Source organism: Epinephelus moara, chromosome 24 (assembly GCF_006386435.1).
Source record: "Epinephelus moara isolate mb chromosome 24, YSFRI_EMoa_1.0, whole genome shotgun sequence".
In the NCBI taxonomy this organism is placed as follows: Eukaryota; Metazoa; Chordata; class Actinopteri; order Perciformes; family Serranidae; genus Epinephelus; species Epinephelus moara.
This window is the reverse complement of record NC_065529.1, coordinates 19,760,064-19,779,994: the sequence shown is the minus strand read 5'-3', so window position 1 is coordinate 19,779,994 and position 19,931 is coordinate 19,760,064. Positions and strand designations below refer to the sequence as shown.

General features: G+C 41.6%; 1 protein-coding gene across 1 annotated transcript; it reads right to left on the bottom strand.

Annotated features, from left to right (window-relative positions):
* Positions 1-16,114: 16,114 nt before the first annotated feature.
* On the bottom strand, positions 16,115-19,918 carry LOC126386021 (myb-related transcription factor, partner of profilin-like). The gene is made up of 4 exons (XM_050038102.1): positions 19,751-19,918; positions 19,230-19,528; positions 18,912-19,032; positions 16,115-17,018 (listed from the first exon to the last, which is right to left on the bottom strand). The coding sequence occupies exons 2-4, from the start codon at positions 19,522-19,524 to the stop codon at positions 16,631-16,633; spliced, it is 804 nt and encodes a 267-aa protein (XP_049894059.1). The 5' UTR covers positions 19,525-19,528; positions 19,751-19,918; the 3' UTR covers positions 16,115-16,630.
* Positions 19,919-19,931: the final 13 nt, after the last annotated feature.

Here is a 19,931-nt window from a genome sequence, read left to right as displayed (position 1 = left end):
CACAAAAACTACAGCTCCCGTGAAGATTTACCAACATAGCAGCACATGTACTATCCACCAATGCTCTTTTTTTTAGCTCTAATCTCTACTGTATAAAACATGTACACATCTCTAGCCACAGCCACTCCTCTCACCCTTGGACTCACTGTCTCTGTCAAGTTTCTGAGCCTTGTCACATGTTGGTCTAGGACTTTTGGGAACTGGTGTTCGTTAAAGACCACCAAAAGTTCAAAAGTTCGCCACACGACATACAGCTGAGAATGTTTATATTGGTTGGTTTGTTAGTAGTTTTACAAGTTATTACAAATGTAAATGGGATTTTGAATGAGGTTTTCTTATTTTGGAACCGAACACGGAAGTTCGGTTTTACTGCGGCTCCCTAAAAATCTGACTTATGATATAACTAAGGAGCTAAACACAGGAAATGTGTCGCCTTTTCTTTCGTCTGTTTTCACTGTTCCTCCTTCCTTCTGTGTACGAACTCCTTTTCTGTCTCTCTCTCTCTCACACACACACACACACACACACACACACATACATGCACACACAAACACACACACATCTTGTGGTCATGTAGTGACTAACCCGGGGGATGAGAAGAGGTTTCATGCTGACAGGATGTCAGTGCTCAGTGGGAGATGGCTAACTAGTGGGAGCATCAAAGAGCGGCTAAATCAGCTCCCTTCCACCGCGGCGCAGTCACCGCATTCCTCCAAGGTGCAGATATGAAAGGGAGTATGCGCTTTGTAGACTCGCCAACACAAAAAATGCACAACTGCAGATAAGATTCGAGCGTCTCTGGTTGTAAAACTAGCAGCAGACGAGCTTCTCTCCTTACATTTTTCAGTTTTATCTCTGATTTTCTTCTTTAACGTGCTCATAATTTTCAGCCCGCGATACATTTTGCAACACATACATGTATCTCTCCTTAACAATGCTGTGTGTAACAGTACAGCTGTCTTTACTTTGTAGTTTACTGTTGGCTCTTTTCATTACTTTGGCAGCAGTAACACAGTAACCGCCATACTAAGAAAATCCCATATACCACTCAGCGCACACACCGAGGGGCCCTGTGCGTGTACGCATACTTCCACCAGTGAGGAGCAGTAAAAGTTGTTGCAGAAAGGAAAAGGGAATATAATGAGACATTTATTTGGTGACAGCTTCACTCACTGTGCATCTGTTTCACACGCATATAAAGAGATGGCGTAAATGACAAAATGGAAGTCGTGAACATGGACAGTACTTTGATTTTAGAGGCAGTAACTCTCAGATTGAGCTTTCTGTGGGGCGGGTGTATTTAAGGATGTTGTTTTTCTATCCTAAAAAAAGGATTGATGCGTTATTCGTGTTTGTTTGCACACATTTGCACTCATTCATGTAAGCAGTGAGTCACTTTTACAACTCTCCCTCCCTTTTTTGACACAGAGTAACTGTAGGTGAGTAAACATTGGCTTTATTTCATCCAAAGTGGGTTTTTCCCCTCCTGCGCTTCATAGCCTCGCTATTGTGTTCTGGCCATTCTCATTCATCCCAAACTGCCGCCTCAACCCCAACTCTCCCCTGCCAAGCCCGTCACACAGCCAAACAGGACCTGCTTTGACTGCCACTTAATTACACACCGTTTTACTCCACAGTTTACCAGTCAAAAGGAGGGGCCGGCTGGGGGTATGAGGAGGGGTGGGGAGGGAGTTGGACTGGGGGTATGGGGCCCCCAGTATCCTCTCCATCAATGTCTACGGCCCCCACAAAGGCCCTCATGACAGAGGATGAGTAGTTATAAAGCCGTGGCCGTGCCTGCCGCTCAAAGTCACCCCATTCCTAATTGCCCTCAGAGATGGCAGATAATGGAGGGGCTTTGAAGTGAAAATGGCCCCTAATGAGCGCAAGAGAGGGAGAGAGAAAGCAGAGGAGAGAGGTAGGGAAGATGGGGGATAGCATGAGAGTGTATATGTGTGAGGATTGCGTGTCTACCTGTTAATATGAAGGAGAAAGTAATGTAAGAGAAATGCAGACGAATAAGAAAGGATGTGATGATGAGGAGCTGCTGTACTCCTCAGTCTGTCCCACTGTGCTCACAGGAGCGCAGAGGGGTCCGAGACAGGAGTCTGAGACGGACACTCAGCAGGGGTCCGTTTCATCCATCTTCCTGGCTCGCCTCCTCCTCACCCCTCTTCGTCTCCACTGTAGCCTCCAGGCACCTGTCTCCCCCCGATGGTTTGTTCCGAAGCTCCTCTCTCCATCTTTTCTCTCCTTACATCCTACTCTCCTTCCTTTCATCCTTTTTTTGGTCCCCAGTCTGTCTACCCGTCCCTTCCCTTTGTTCCCATCCCTCCCTCTTTCTCTGTGTTTCTGATGGACAAATTGACAATGGCACCGCCACTCGGTCTGGCGTCAGGGCCTTCCCATACCAGCAACATGCCTGGGATTCTTTGCACTGTCTTGCATGCTTTCACATGACACCAGGGAAACTCAAATGATTTACATACAAAGCATTTTTCTTTTTACTGCATGCTCCTTTTGTCATGCTCTTTGGTACTGTCTCTTGATTACCTTTTCTTTGTTATTGTGATGAAGCTCTGTCACCCTTTACCTCTGACTTTGTCAGCAGGCAGTAAAGTCAATTTACTCTCCAGGGCCACAATACTGCTTCTACGGAGTAAATCAGAGCTGGTCACTTTTAGTGATTGCACAAGTGATGATATTATAAGAAACTTTGTATACAGAAGCCAATGATAGATTCTAGCCTATAATTTTTTTTAAAAAAAAGTCGACATATTTAACAAAATCAGATGTCTTGGTTGCTGATAGAAACATAATGAATTACTGAAAAATCATGAATATATATAAATATTATTTTTTTTACACTCGAGTCACAGAGCTTTGTATCATATTTTAAAAACACAGCTCTTAATGCTGCTCTAAAGCTATTTCCAAGATCCTTAGAGAAAAATATGACATCTGTTGCTCAATTAAAAACATTTTTACATGTTTCCCAAGTTGGGTTTCTTTTTCCTAATCCAAACAAAGATGGTAGCCAGAGAAGACAAATGTGCTTGCTCCAATTGTTTCATTCCAAACCCTCTGTTTTCATGCAAAACACTGTGTAAATATTTTTTTGTGTGTTTTACACGAAGAGAACTCATGTGAGGCACAAACTGGAGCTAAATGATGGCATGATAATGTAAAAAAACAAGATGATGTGCCACTGGTAATTCATCTATTTTGAATAATTGCCATTATTTTCCACTGTTTCCATAATGCTCAAATCTCACATTCTCTTGCTGCTATCTTTCATCCCGTCAGCTCTGTTGTTTGCATCCTATTGTTTTATTTTAGATCCTACTGCTACGTCAAATTTCATGTATTCCAGTAAACCCCTTTAAAGACACCAGACAGGTCAAGCAGCCTGTGTCACGACCCGTCCTTGTTACACAATAAAACACAACCCGCTTGGTTGACAAAATGGCCAGTTAACTGTAATCTGCCTTTATCAGGCCCCATCAGCTATTACGATACTCCCTTTAGCCTTTGTCTCCCCCTCAAACAAGTTGTGTTTTCGGCATGGCCTGCCATTTCAAAGGGGGCCCTCTCTTCCCCGACAAAGACCAGAGCCAGCGGGGCCCTTCTGAATGACAATACTTTGAGGAATCAGTTGGTATTTACTGCTGAAGAGGTGGAGTGCATTAAGCCAAGAGACTGATTGTTGTTGTGTTTGCCTTTACTAATTGGCTGGAAGGCAGTAAGCTGCTGATACAATTCAGAGGGAAAACAGTGATCAGAGGAGGAGACGGAGAGGAAAAAAGGAAAGGAGGAGTGGAAACTGCAGATTAAAAAAATTTGCATGGTTGGTTGGCCTTCTGAGGGCTGATGAGAACATTAAGATTATAAGGACATGCCAGACGGTGACATGCGGTCAAACCTTGTTTATTCAAAACTAAATTATACTCTGTATATTCCCACATGCTGAATGAGGTCATGACCCACTTTATCAGTGACTTTGTGTACAATTATAATGTCTACATAACACATATTAACCACCGCAGTGGGGAATGATTAGAAGCAGGTTTATTTTAGGACCATCCACAATCCACTGGGGTCCCTTGTCCTTCACAGAAACCTCAGAGACCGTCACTCCGAAATATGAAGGAGGGGAAACGAGGACCAGGGAGACCTGGTTCCGTCTAACCATGGGTACTTGTCTACTTAGTAATCAGGACAAGCTGTGGGGAGACTTGGCCTAAACTCACAACCGCAATTTCTTCCTCCGCAGTGGAAGAAGGCCAGGAGGAATAACAGAGGGGGGAACGGTGAGCGAACGGTTTTTGCTGGACGAGCAGAAAAGTAGCCATCCCTGTGATGTGTTGTAAAGAACGGAGGCAAGCCGCAGGTCTAAAAGAGACGCACTGTATATTTGTGTGTGTGAACGGGGGGGAGGGCCCACGTGTGCACGTTTGTGTGTGTCACAAGTGGCCCAAAGGCATGCATCGGTTCGTTTTTTGCTGACAAGAGCTGCCCCGAAAACAGAGACGCTACTCATCAACTTTTAGGTCAGAGGGAGCCCAAATTGAGTGTGTGACATACAGCCGAGAAGGAGACAGGAGAAGGGGGGAGGAGGGGGAGCTCGAAATCAATGCGAAAGCCAAAAAGTTGGGCTCTCAAATGGTCATGGTTGAAACCAGTATTCACAGTGAATTTCCGGCCGCAGTGCCATGCCTAAGTCCCCTTGATTATTTTCTGGTTCAGGGGTTGCCGCATTTCAAAGCCTCCCCTCTGCCCACGTCTGTGATTCGGTCTTGTTAAGAGGCCTATATTTCAGCGGTGAAACACACATAAAACGTGAAGCAAAATTAAAAGTGACTCTCAATCACACAGAGTTCTCAGTCTTCCATTTGGGGTGTGGCGACGCGGACCTGGACATTCAGCGGTGTAACCCTGCAACACTGAGTGGGTTGATATTTGAGTGTGTTTTTGGAGGAGACGGCTGAATTTACAGTGAGACGGGGAAATTTTAAAGTCTTTTCACGCAAGAGAGCCACGAGGCTCGGTCGCTTCGACAGTGAGTGGGTCTTTGTCCTCTGTGAGGATGCTTCGGTGGAAATGCACAATCACTACTCTGTCGAATGAAAAACACCCAAATCAAATGAACATGACGTGAGTCAGAGCTTTTGCACCGAGGAAGATGCTTTTTGAGTTGAAGCTGAAAGTGATCCAGGATCAGATATTGACAATATGCAACAGGCAGACATGATTGCTTGCATCTTATTTGAAATATTGTTTTGATTTGTTGACGCTGGAAGAAAAACACTTTTTTCAGCTGTGGTGAGGCTTTCAGACAGTCTTATCCAGCCAGAATCTCGTAAATGCACATCGCTCACATGCGCAAAGAAATGTATAATTTCTCCAGATTCGATTTTAAAGGGTCATACCAACAGTTTTACATATTAAATTCAATTGACTCGTCATGAGATGCACTAGACAGCTGGTGTAAATTGTAGTTGAAATGTCGTCATCAGGGTTATCTCGGCTTTTTACATTGATGGAACTTTTGAATCTTTAGATCAGTTAACTCATGCATTCAATTTACCAATGACCCAATACCTCTGAAACTTACAAATCCAAGATTTTGTTCATAATCACTTTTTTTTATATCCCTATTTTTCCTCCCTCTGCCTGCGCTGACACAATTTTAATATTAACCCTTATCTCGAGGGAACGATTTCAAAGCTACACAACACTCTCCTCACGTGCCAAATTTCAGCCTCATAATCTACACACTCCTCGTTCTGTGGATCTAAATATAGAGATAAAGAGTGAGGTTTGGCACTAAGTTTTGAAACATGTCCACACATCATTTGTTTGTGCCGTCACTGGCGCTTAAAGCCCAGACACACCAAATTGATATCAAAGAACTAGCGGCAACGAAGGCCAACTATTGTGTCGCTTCACGTCACCTGTGTCTCGGCCAAAAAGTTGCACTTGAACTCACTGCACACACAAACTTACACACAAAATTACAGTTTCTGCAAAAAAAAAAAATCAATGATTTGAAAAAAATAAAGTTACCTGATATTATAAGTTTGTTTTGATTTTTATGCATTCAACATGCTGAATCAGCCGAAATAAGACACTGGCCGACTATTGCAGACGGTGCATGACACACTGCAAAACTGGGCGACAGACGTGTCGGTGAAGATTCTCAGTCATGCAGGTCATGGTAATCTTTAGTGCTATATCGTTGAGTTTCTTGAAGACTTTTCACCTCTCCTCCAAGAGGCTTCTTCAGTTCTGGTGCAGAGTCGCAGGCTTTAAACCATGTGTGGGTGTGAACCCTAGGCGACAGATGCTCACTGACAGCCCAACCGTTGACTCGGTGTGGCAATGCAAAGTAGCTCACAGATGTAAAAGCAGACTAGGTTGTATCTATCCTGGCACTGATCCAGAGTGTGATAAATAGAACCAGCTCATCCCACTGACATGTTTTGGAAATATCCCACCCTATTTCTATTTGGTAAGTCTGTCTTTGACCAGCTCTCAGCTATCACATCTGCTAACATCCACCCCCTCACCTTAAGTTAGTCGGTTTGGTGTCCTACTCCCTGACCATCTCATTTAGCTAGCGAGCCGTGTTATTCTGATGCAGTGGAAAAGTCCTCATCCCCCATCTCATATCCATCGGAAAAAGGATGCCCAATCCTGTCCACCCAGCTGGATGCTGTCCCCACTGACTCCCTAGTGACCCCCTAAACTGCACCAAAATCCTGCACCTCCTGGCTGAGTCCTGTTTCCCCCCCTGCAAGCAGCACACAAAATGTCTGGTATGTTTATTTCACCAGAATGTCTTGTATACTGTATCTTTATGTTGTGTTTTTTTCTTGTGGTTGTATTGTTGATACTACCCTATTGTCTCAGTATCATTACGACCTCTGCCAAGGTTTACCTCATTCTTCGGAATGTTTTATTTTATTTCATTTTTTCAGTCACACACGCAAGGGTTTATGTATTGTTGTTGGAGTTTTTATGGTTTTAAACTGCACAAATAAATCATACATTTAACAAAAAAGATATGTATGGGCTTGGGCATGAGACTTTTAAATAACTTTTAATGGGTTAGATTTCAAAGTACTGAGCATTTAGGAGGCAGGGAGTGTCTAATGAAAGACAATTCTGAGTTGCATTGTGAGAGATGCAGGATCAAATGTTTTTGGACCTTAATCCATATTAAGAATCAGATTATCTCAGACTCTGCAGCTTTGATTTCTTGAACTTTATTCTTTTATTTGTCTCTTGTGGACCCGCAAACTAGATTGAAGTGCAATACAAGAAAATGTTACTACCCCTTTAAATTTGCATCAAACTCTATGGGCTGCAACTATAAATTATTTTATTTATTGAGTACTCTGGTGATCATTAGTTGAATTAATCTATTCAGGTAAATTTCCTAACTACAAAATATCAGAGAGAGAAATCATCATCTACATTACCAGAGCAACATCTTCAAATCACATCTTTTGTCTCACAGACAGGCATCAACCCAAAGATATTTAATTTACACAAACAAAATCAGAAAATGCTCAAAGCAGAAAGCAGCAAATGTTTGGCATGATGGCTTTCATAAACTCACTAAGTGTTTCCACACTAATCTCTTTGCTCTGTATGGCTGTATTAGTTATTTCAGATATTTAGGACGCCTAGCCTTAAAGATCATGACAGGCAAGTCACACTGAGTACGTGTGAAGATTGATCTATCAGATCTTGAGGAAAAAATAACTGTCTATGGCCTCAACTCCTGCAGGACATCAAAAGGGGGAAAAAATGAAAGCATTCAGATGAAGGACCAAATATCTGTTTCACATGGTCCCTGTCGCTCGCTGTTCATAACGCTCCCCCCTCCTCCTTCCCATCAAAAGACATGAAAGAGCGAACCTCATAATAAAATGGAATAAACCATCCTCCAAGGTTGAATTATTGTAATTACATGTAATTGAGTGTTTGGCGGCAAAACCATTTCCTCCTCAGATCCCGCATGTACTTTTTGAAAATCACGATCACTTTGTTCTTGGCCCCAGCCACCGATTGACCTTCTCCAGTTGCAGTCTTTCCTGAATGGCTGTGACATGAGACAGAGTGGGACTTGAGTTGGGGGGGTGGTGAGAGGCTGGGGAGGTTGGGGGGGGAGCTGCGTGCTATGTTGTCACAAGATGAGTTACTCTCCACCAGTTCCATATGGTTTCAGTCATCTGTTGGGCTCATTTCTCTCTTTCCCCTTTTTCTCTCTGCCTATTTATAAATACATGAAGCCGTTCGCGACGTCCTGGCCTTGGCCAGAGGCTGGGGTTAAGAATGGGAGAAACCACCAAGACACAAATTAGTTCATGTTTCATTCCAGTGTCTCTGAGGAGGTTGGTTTGTTCTGGGGCAGAAGTACGTGCCTGTACAGTAGACGTGCCTGAGGATGCATAATAGCGGCCATTGTTTTCGGGTTACGTTGGTCAGCCAGCAGTCTCTCAGCAGAAGAGCACAAGTTTAATTGACCTCAACTGGCCAATTGTCGTCCTGGAAGAGCTTTCTCTTTTGTACATTGTGGGTCGACAAAGGTTATACAAAAATTACAGACTGTTATATTGATGGAGGAGAAAATTGCAGTATGTTACCTATGCCACCACAGTATAACTTTCTTCCTATAAAATAGATTTTCTCAGTGAACCCGCTGACTTGTGCTAACGCCCATAACTCTCAGTCATTTCAAACTCAGCATTACATTTTCAACATTACAGCTGTCCAGTGAGGATGAGGCAATGGGGCGACCAGTGACCTGCTCTGTAAATGCTTCCATGGAGCTTTTTACCCCTCAAAGACCATTGTGACAGTGTGAATGTACTCGTCTGCGTCAGCTCTGTCAAGTGGTAATTGGGTGACCGTGCAGAAGAAATTATTCAGTGAATCCCCAACAAATGTGTTTAACTTCAGCTCAGAGGGCGAAGCAACATAACTGTCCATTACAGTGATGACGAAGCAACATGATTAATTCTGACCTGCACAACTTGCTGACTTTGTATTACACTAAGCCTGTTTATATATTTGGTAAGACTCACATATTTTTACAGTAACAGGATGTGACTTCTTAGTCCAGCCAAGGTGTTTTTTCCTTGGTTGACAGGAAAATAAACACAATCATTTGGTTGTATGAATGACCATGAAATCATAGAATTATTGCCCATGTATTAAAGAAGTATGTCACTGCTGAAAAGATGGTCTTTTCATAAAACTAGGCTGTCTATACAGTAGAAAGATGCTAATACTCCTGAAATTGGTGCTACATAGCCAAAGAAAACAGAGAAAAAGGGCTGTGACATTTACCTGCATAGCCTACAACTACCAGAATGCACTGCGCCGTGCCGCATCACACCATTAAACACTTCTGCTGGTGGGTGAAGTGATGCGAGCTTGACCATCTTTCCCATACATCTATGGTTTTGACAGGAGACAATATGGCAGCTGGCTGAAAAAAAAACAATCTGAAATTACAGCCAAACAGTACACTAAAATATGTTTCTGAAAACATTTTAGGCGAGAAACGGGCAATAGAGTAACAGAATCTTGGTTTAGATTTGATCAACACTGCTTGGTTTTTATGTTTGATGGGAGTTTGGTCTGAGTTTGAAAGAGAAAAAGAGGGGCGGGTTTCTCTTGATCCACTTTTATACTCTTTGTGCCCGTGGTGGCGAGCATACAAAAATGTGGAAGTACAATCCATAGTTTGAGCAACAGCCCTAGAGCCAGCCATGGATGTATAAAAAGAACTGGATATAGCATTGGAGCCAGGGTCCTAATCATTCCTATGAGTTGCTCAGTGGTGCATGAAGCCAAAAAAGTTTAATTTCCATGGTATGAAATTACCGAAATTATCTTCTGCAATGTGGGGCCCATAGTGCAAGCACACTAGAGACTTACAGCTGCCAAGTGGCTAACTTCCGGTTTAGCCCTCCGCTAGCTTGAATGAGGATAAAAACTAATTAAATTTGCAGCTCTTTTGGTCTTTCAGAATATTATCAACCAAATAGACCAAGTCCCGACAGTGATAAGAGTCATTTTGCAGAGGTTGTGACGCTAAAAAAATATACCCACTGATTAACAGATGTCTACGGGAAAAAGTCTTTTTGGGCCCAATGGCCACATGACGAACCAAGAGGTTGCAATTAAATTTTTGGCCAACGTGTAAGATGGCTTCGATGCCTTGCACTGCTCCTGGAGGCTTGGAGCCAGTGAGAATCGACTGACTCCAGCAGATTTCAGCTGAGAGATGAGCAGAGAGATCTGAGCTCTGGTAAGATGGCGGGAAGTTTACTACAATTTATTTACACATACTACACACTGTTGTGACACAAAGCTGGTTGAAAATGGGCAGATTATCCCTTTAGTATTATGGTCACAAAAGAAAAAGCAAAAGACTAAATTCCAGTTCAACCACAACCAAGAGGGAGAGGAGAGAAGCTTCTTAAAAGAAAATATACATTATTCTTTTCAAAGGTCCCCTGCTGAACGTGAACCTTTTATGTTGCAGTGTCATCTTGGACCGAATGCCCCAATGGTCAGTGATGGTTATAAATAGTAGTATAGTGATGAAACTGACAGTTTACATCACACAAGATTACAATAAGTAGCATTACGCATGGTTCAGCGAAAAAGTAATCATTTGAACCAATAAGACGTAAAGGGATAATTACATACATTTGACTTTTGGTGGATCAAGTTAAAATGTGTCTTTGATCTTAAAAATAAAAGATTCCATGAGTTATAATAGAGAAATTGTAATTCTAGTATTCATAGTCGATTTGTCAGTGGGTATCATGCACTCCCCCTTGATTACACGGACTCCAGCTCAAAAGTAAGTTGCGATTGGGGATGTCAGGTTGCCATTTTCTTATGATTGGCTGATGAAAGGTATAATTTGGGACTGCCAAGACAGCAACTTCAAAAGCTTCCAATGCCATATTAGGCTGGAATGTGAAAGCTGTCCAGGCAAAAAATGATCCAATTTTCTACTGGCTTTAATTACAAAGAGGATCCCCTTTCATTGGTGGGGCAATTGCTGTCCATTTCTGAAGACCATTGTGGAAAATGATCAAGTCAAGCATATCCAGAATGCTTAAATCTGGACTGTCTTAGTGTGGCCGTGGCATGATTATATCATATTTGAACCTCACATATCCACAGTCTCAGTAAAACGACCTCCAAACTGATGGTAACTAAGAACCAAGAGACGTTTTTGTGCCAAACACGACACAATGATAACACTGATGGCTGTAGTCCAATCACTCAGTGTCCAAAAAGTAGTTTCTTTAATAACCATTTTGTTTGTGCTTGTGGTGAAGGCTAAGACAAAATAAAATAAGTGGGTAAAGGGTAATTTGCCCTGTAACCGTGTCTTTTCAGAAAGTTTCCCTTTCTTGGCTGTCACCACGCCAACAAAATAAAAGCATAAATTGTGGTTAATCCCTGGAGCAGAGACATTGTGCCTGAAGCCTGTTGGTAATGGGCAATGCCCTTTCTAATCTAAATAAAGTTAAGCGTTTGTAACAGCGACTGCATTATGGAAAATCCAATTTGTGATTGCAACATCTGTACTTAACCTATGGGTAGCTCTTTGTTGGTCCAAGCAGCTAAGCTGCATGTCTTTTCCATGATTAGTTTTCCAGGAAACTTACATGTACATGACCTTGCATGCAATGCTTATGATTCATATGCGAAAACTGGGTCCTGGTCATTATGGTGGTAAAAAAGAATTAACATCTAAATATTCAAAGACATGCAAACCCGTGCACAGAGTGCAGAACTCAGAGATACTGTATATGCATACAAGAACTGTATCCTTTTCTCAAAGGCTCACGTGCAAACAGTCCTACATATGCACAGTATCATCCAGCCTATTAAAAATAATTACAGGTTATTTGCTTAACTACCATTTGTTTAACAATGAATAGGAATATTTATTATTATTATATGCATTTATTGTTATTGATAATTAGATTTACATGACATCATGGAGCAAAAAAAGAAACTCAAATGTAAAGACCTAAGACAACTACATTAAACATCTATCTGGGACCAACTCCAAATATCTTTTCTTCTGGCCTCTGAAAAGGCTTCTTCTATTTGTCTTACTGACATAATGCCAACCAAAGCAAACCAGAAGAGTTAATTCACCAACTTGGCCAAAGCTTCCCTCTCCACCCCCACCTGTCAAATCCTGTCAGACCATATGTCATCAGGAGAAGGACGCGAAGAAAAGGGACCATTCTCACACATTTGGGACGTGTCCAGAGGCTTATTTGTAAGCCTGCAGGGTGTGGCAGGTAAGCTTCCACCTCAAAGGCAACAGCTCCCTCCCATGTAATTGCTCTTCATCAGATCAAGCTGCATGACATTCCTACAGACTGTTTCAAGTGACTGCTGCCAAAAGACAGAGAGTTAACCGCCATCAAAAGAGACTATCTCCGATCTGGATCAGTGGTGGTTGATGGGATATCACTGCATCGTTAGCTCAGGTTTCAGACTACACCCCAATAATAAACAATGCAAACATAAAATACAGCCCACTGAGGGTCTCAACCAAGCAAAATACAGCAGGGACACATAAAGCTAATATGCCAGCAATATTCATTTAAAAAATCCCTCAAACAAAACAGTGTTATTTAACCCCAATAAGACTTTCACTTATCAGAGCTGGGACCGTTCTAGCGAGTCAGAGGAAGGATGCATCCTCAGGCAAAGCAGAGATTAGGGCCTTTGATAGAATTAAGCCAACGTCAAACAGCCAGTAGATGAGTCCTGTGAAGATGAAGCAGCCAGGACTGACAGGTCTGATAATAGTCCAAACAAAGAGAAAGTGGAGATTAAGGGGTTCCTTTTCAGGCAGTTAAGTGGACTGCCCAGAGGACACTCCAAAACATGGCTCATCTGTCAGGGGCGGGAGGAATGGATACCATCACTGACGCTTCATCCACAGGACTGATAGTATCTAGGAATTCCTATAAAGAATGCTGTTCAGATTTTTGGGTATCATCAGTGGTTTAATCAGCATGTTTGCATCTTACGTTATGTTTTAAACATTTAGCTAATTAAAGGATTAAAAGAAATACAATAAATGGAACAGCCGAATGAGCAAAAAAAAAACAAAAAACAGCTTCCAAGAATAGACTGAAGTAGATGTGACATCACCAATTTGTTTGTGGACAACCGTTCTGAAGCCTCAAGTTTGGCATTTTGTCATCACCATCTTGTTTTATTTGGAGCCAGAAGTGCCCATATTTGGATGAGAGGGTGGAGCTGTGGAGGAGCAAGGGGTAGATGTAATTGTGAGCCAAAACACCTCTGTGGTGATGACTTGTCAATCACAGGGTAGCCATGCCCTGAAGCACAGCCTGCTTTATCATCTATTTTAGTCTAAATGGAACCATAATTACAAAATGAGCATCATGCTGTATTGAGGAAGACTTGGAACATGAGTCCAGCATCTTACTAGGAAAATGTTTACAAGTGTTGGGCAAGTTACTCTCATAACTTAATACATTACATATTACTAGTTACCTTCATTTGAAAAGGATAACTCAAATGTACAACTAGGTGTTTCACAGCAGGTAATCAAAGCACAGAAGTTTATTAAAGTTCATTTAAAATCCAGTGGTGGGCAATATTGTTAGCTTAATGAAGGCTCTCCTCCAGAGCGTATGGTCTGGCCCATTCATGCATTCACATACAGCGGTTACCACTTGGTTTTAAAATCCTCTGCTTATATTAATGATAGCATGATGATATAGAACAATTAAATAGCCTAGACCTTTTTAAATAAATGAAAAGCCATGGAGACAGGGATGGGCTGGCAGAAGTCTGATTAATTCTGACATATAATTAAATATTTGCAGGCCTATTGTATTTAACAAAATGAACAAATGTTGAGGTTAGCCCAACAAATGGATTGGTGAGCGAGTAAGTCACTGCGACAAGCACAAATAGATAGAAAAAGATTTTTCCATTGCGTTTTGGATTATTGTCAAAAATAAGCTCTGTGGCAAACAAACGTCTATGATACTTACACGTTTTGTTCAGCAAGATAATCTTCACAAATTACCACCACTTTCATGATTTTTGAAGCCTAAATGCAATCACCAGATGTAAAAAGCTAATGTTAGGCTATAAACGAACTACACTATGGTCGCATAACCTAACATCAATGCCATAATAAGACTGTAAGGCTGTGTCTGTGTCTGCGTGATGACGTTCTGTAGTCTCATTTAGCTACTTGTCAGCAACAACCTTTTTTAAGATACATAGAAGCTTCAAAGTTTATGAGTGGAGTATTTACTGATGCATTTTATGTTATAGAACAAAATGTGAAAGTCTCCTCAGTTTGTGTTAACCACAGACCTAATTTCAGGCATCTAACCAATAACCCATTCAAAAAACCCATTGACTTTAGGACAAGGGAACTGTGAGTGGTAAAACGCGAACTCATTTCCTGGTTTTTAGGACTCATTCTTGGGGCGGAGCTTGAAGACCCGCTGGCTGGTGGTGTGCCAGTAAGCTCCAACAGTAGGCTACCGGAGAGAGATTTATGTATAAGACGGGGATGGTGTGCCATTGTACATGCTAACACACAGCACAACATCAACCAGGTGTGTCGCTCACCAGCACCATTCTATGACATGACAATACACAAAAACCTAAAGGGGATATTTTTTCCTGGTGGCACACTGGCCCAAGTGGCGCGGTGGGGATAAATGAAAAATTAAAACAATAAACAGTTTCTTTTGGGTGGTAATGCGTTATATTACCTTGTTACTGCTAAAATGTCATTTATTACTGTAACGCACTGCCCCAACACTGATGTTACTGATATACCTGTATACAATCAGACTTCTTTTTGCAGTCAGTGGGGTCTCTCTGTGCTGGCTAACAGGAAGAAAGCAGGTTTAAGGCACTTTTGCATTGGCCTCACTCTTCAGACCCGGAGATAACCCCTTTCTTTCAAGCAAACAAACTATAGACCATTTCAAACTATACAACATAAACATCCTAAATAGGTCCAAGTGTATTTCCTGTTTGAATGTTTGTTAATGCAGTAGCTGACAGGAAGTAAACAGTGGCCAAAGCTGTTGCCCTTGAAACGGAATGGAAATGAAATGGTTTATAGTGCAAAGGTCAAAGAGCAGACCATATCCATAGACTGACAACAGAACTGAGTGAAGCACAAGAAAAAGACTTAGAGCACTGATTCCCAAACCTGAGTACCTGTACCCAGTTGGGTACCTCTGCAGTTGTCAGAGGGCATGTAGGAAGATAATCTAACTTCATTGAGAATAAAAAGGTGGTTTGGTTTAAAAACATCCACATTTGTAATGAAGAGGAAAATAAAGAGCCAAATAGGATTATAAATTAGGGATATATTTACAGGTACTTTAATTCCAATTTATGCTACCATATACTTCCTGAAAGAAATTAAAATAAATGGTTTCATATTGGCTGTGTGAACTTTTTTTAACACTATGAATTTTCAGAGAATTAAGTAGCATCCAGATTATATTCCATTCATGAGAACATATGAGTGGTGCAGGTGAAGGATTGCCTTACTTTATGTGAAAAGGCTGAATCTGACAAAAAAGGCTGAGAACCACTGTATTGGATAATAAGCATGATGTTATAAAAGATGGCTTTTGACTGAATGCGCTGTGACTTTATGAAACAAATTTAGATAAAATCAGCTGTTAAGTAGCAGCCTGTCATCTTTTCTTATGCTTGCTTACGCTTGCTTGCAGCGAGCTCAATTAGTGCATTTTATCCCATGGTAAGATAAAAGTTAGGAAACTTTAATGCTCCGTTAGACTCTTCATATCAACACATTAAATGTCATAAATGCAGCCGTGCCTTTTTGTGCCCATAACCTAGGTCCTTGAAAAGCTGCTCTCTTTCCACAGCCAAAGCTAAAAGAGTGAATGAAAAAAAAAAAAATGACGAGGAGTTAATGCTGAGGCGGCAGAAAAGGAGAGACAGTCACAGCACTCAGTTGTAACACAGTCTGGCACAACACTAACAAAGGAAATGAGCAAACCACACAGCAAATAACAGACTTTTATTCAACACTCTGGGCTCCAGTGCTTACATCTGGGTGCCAACCCCCGTCACTTACAAATAAACGGATTTATGAGAAATATTACGCACAAATTACTACATTTGTCTAGACAGGACATTATTGTAGCTTTACTTACATTGGCAAGACTAGGTTCAATTTTCATAAATATGTATATTGGTATAGGTCAAACATTTACAGCTTCCAAATTCGCACTTAGGAGTAAATGGCATGAATCTGCAAATAAACATTTCTCGGTGTAAAACTATACATAAGAGCTGGGCTTCCCTGCCACATAAACTAAACTCATTCATACTTCCTACATAGAATAATTTGGATTTAGAATTTTAAAGTGTAATAGTTGTAATTCCACAGTAATATGGTACATGGCATTCACCTGGGAAAGTATTTCGAGGTTATGAATATTCATTCACGTGAATATACACATTTCACAGGCAAGCACAAGCTACCAATAAGTGCAACTGGTTGTTTTCTACAGCTACTTCAGTTCTTTGAAAGTGGCTCTCCCATTTGCTTTTTCATCAGCTTAATTTTTAGTGTGTAATACTCCTCTTGCAGCTTGAGGACTGCCTCTTGTCTTCTCAGCACAGACATCTCCAGATCCATTCGCTCTTGCAAAGTAGTGCACTGTACTGAGGGTGGGGTAGTAGAGCAGAGAGTATCTAGGTGCTCTGCAGAGGCAGAAAAGTCGGCAGCGCGATGAGGACTAAAATTCACTGCAAGTGCTTTCGGGACGTTAGTGAATACTGCCATTTTTTGGTCAGCTGGAGAGGAGGATTGATCTGGATATGTAGGAAGCTCAATCTGTCTCACTGGAAGTTTGTCTGAGAATGTTTCATCCATCGTGTGCTCATGTCCATCCTCGTCACAGCTGGGGAAATAAAGCTTGTCAGTGATATGTTTTGACAAGAATTTGTATTTCATCTTTAAAGGAGCTGTATTTGACATTCAAAGCATATCTATGATTCAGAATCTGGGAATAATCTGTACACAGTTCTCAACATTAAGGTGGCTGAACTGGCTGCTAGCAGCTAATAGTGCTAACTGATTAAACAGCGCTAACAACAGCAGCAGTGCTAACAGAGCTAAGGGTCCTGACACACCAAGCCGCCGGTCAGCCGTCAGTCAATGTCAGGCCATCGGTGAGCGTCTCGCTCTAGTTTCTGCACTGCGTCCGGTATCATTGGCACTAGTCAGTTAGTATGTTGAGTTGGTGATGGAAATGGCAGAGCCCGTCTATGAATGAAATCACTCTGACTGGCAGTTCCGCTCAGTGCATGAGTAGAGAAACAAAAGTGAGGAAAGTAAACAAATGACTAAAGTAAAGACAGTGTGAGACCAAAACGACCATTGAGCTCTGTAGCAAAAACGGTTCATTATTATTATTATTATTATTATTAATATTCTCTAGCACACAGTAAATATCCTCTGTTCTTTTAACATGGGTTTGTGTTGTTAATGTGCTAACCGGCTAACTAGCGTCTTCAATTTATCCTATCAATCTTCTGGTTTCCATTTTTGAATAACAAAAACAGAATACTGCCACCTGCTGGTATGGCGAGTAATTTCCTCTCAGGCAGGTGCAAAACGTGTGTGCTAGTTGGCCATCAGCTATAGTCTTTGTGGTCCGTTTAGGTGCAGGTTTTTGGCCGAGACACAGGCTGTGTGAGGCGATGCACCAGGCGGCCTTTGTCACCACTAGCTCTTTGATGCCAGTTTGATGTGTCTGGGCCTTAACATTGGTCAAGGTGGGAAGGTGGGCACTACGCAGAACAGCTGCGATTAGCTATCCAGTGGAATACACTCACAGGGTCTCACTTGTGCTAAAAATGCACACACAGCTGGCACAATAAAGAACAAAGAAGCTTGTATTACAGCACAGACAGAGGTAAAGTGACTTCATTCTCTGCTCATGATGCAATTACTCCACTAAACCTTAAATAGAAAGGTTTGCTCCCTTTTCAATGTTCTGAATATCGATATTGCGCCACCTGCTGTTGTTCAGCAGTGTCAGTGTTTATTGAACTGGTTTGAGTGTGGGACTGGCCAGTAATGAGGCCTTTCTGGTCGCACATGGGCCTGGTCCTCCCAGATTATAAATGCTGGCTCTGAAACTCATTCTCTCTCCCTCTCTCTTCCTGACAGGCACCATCCCCTTGGTGATGTATCAGCTTTAGTTCATCCTTGGTTCCATTTTGCTTATGTCGTTCACTCTACAACATTCCCACACTACAGTGATCACACATGCACTCACTTCATTAGTGATCCCACTGACATTCACACCCCACCCTGTATGTTCTGTTCCACATGACTGCAAATTCAATTACTTTTGTTAAATAAAATTACTCTGCTTCATCCCTTAAAATGGTGTGTCTCCTGAATTTGTCATGGCCCAAGAGCCAACTTTTGACAGTCACATACAGCTCCTTTAAGGTTAATGGTCGGTTCATCCAAATGGCAAAAAAAATAAAAATAGTGGTATCTAGGTTTGGTTTAATTTGTCCAACTTCTGTGATTGCTGCTACTCTTAATAATCCACAGACCTCACTGTGTACAGTTTTCATAGGGGCTATTTATTTCCACTGAAAAGTGTTAAGAGTGAGGTCTGTGGATGATCTAAATGTAACTGAGACATTAGGTGGGAGTAAGTGGGAAAATGTTGTATGCTTGTTTTGTAACTGGGATAAACAGACCCCTATGAGAGTTGAGTTTTGCTTTGATTCAGTCTAGGCACTAAAAATAGTCAACAGTTAGATAAATGTACCTGTTTTGTTGAGTTTCCACCATGTCTGAGATTGAAGAGTCTTTCTGCAGCATCTCTGAGAGGTTCATCACAGAAATCACTACTTGAGTCACAGTACTTAACTGTTCAAGGGTCAGGCTATCTGTGGATGAAAAAATATGTCATGCATTTAATAGTGATAAATACAATACTATAAATTCAATACAAACAGGGATGATGTGAACATCCACCATACCCACTCCGAGGGTCTTGACTTATTTCACCAGTCTTAGATTGTAGATTTAATGACAGTAATTGTAAACACTTTTTATTATTACCAAACAGCAGGTTTTTCCTCACCTGTGCCTGCTTGCCTTCTCAGCCGTTTGATCTCCTCCCTGGCCTTTGCCAGCAGATTTTCCCACTTCTTGTTACAGTCAGAAACTGTACGCTGCATCTGTGGAAAGGCATTGTTGATGGCTTGGGCTATTTCCTCCCAAGCTTGTCTCTTATCCTGTATTGAAACCCCAGTGCTGCACTTCCCTCTGATTATGTCCTTTCTCTCTTGCATTAGCTGTGTAAGAAGAAGACACTCCTGGTCTGTCCAGTTAGGTCTCCTCTTCCTGCTGGACATCCCCTCAAGTTGTAAGGGCATTTTTCTGTGACAGAGACAGAGGCTGAGATTGATTTTCTGTGTGTATATTTGGTCCCTTTTACATCCTTACAGCACATGCATACAGTGCAAAAAAAATAACACAACGAGATTTAAATATACTATAAAACATGATAATCCAACTGGGAGGTTAAGCCTTCCACTTAAGTCTTTAAAAACTTAAGTTATTATATTTAAGAGATTTTTGAAATGTTAAGATTTTCGCTACCTGGAGGTCAGTCAAGGCGAAGAGTAATTTCACAGCAGGTCAGACCTTTGAAGAATGTAAATACTGTCAGGTACAGTACACGCTATAGTAAATATTTACCGATAAAACCTTAAGGTGAAATGTAAGGCTTTCTTCTCGGTCTCAGGGAAAATCCCCGGCGTCGCAGGATGATGACGTTGTC

Excerpts from the sequence above, each read along its gene's own strand:
- LOC126386021 (XM_050038102.1), bottom strand. The coding sequence starts at position 19,524 with ATGCCCTTACAACTTGAGGGGATGTCCAGCAGGAAGAGGAGACCTAAC. Across the intron at positions 19,033-19,229 it reads GAGAAGGCAAGCAGGCACAG|ATAGCCTGACCCTTGAACAG; the intron begins GTGAGGAAAAAC and ends TTTCATCCACAG. Across the intron at positions 17,019-18,911 it reads GTGGAAACTCAACAAAACAG|CTGTGACGAGGATGGACATG; the intron begins GTACATTTATCT and ends TTATTTCCCCAG.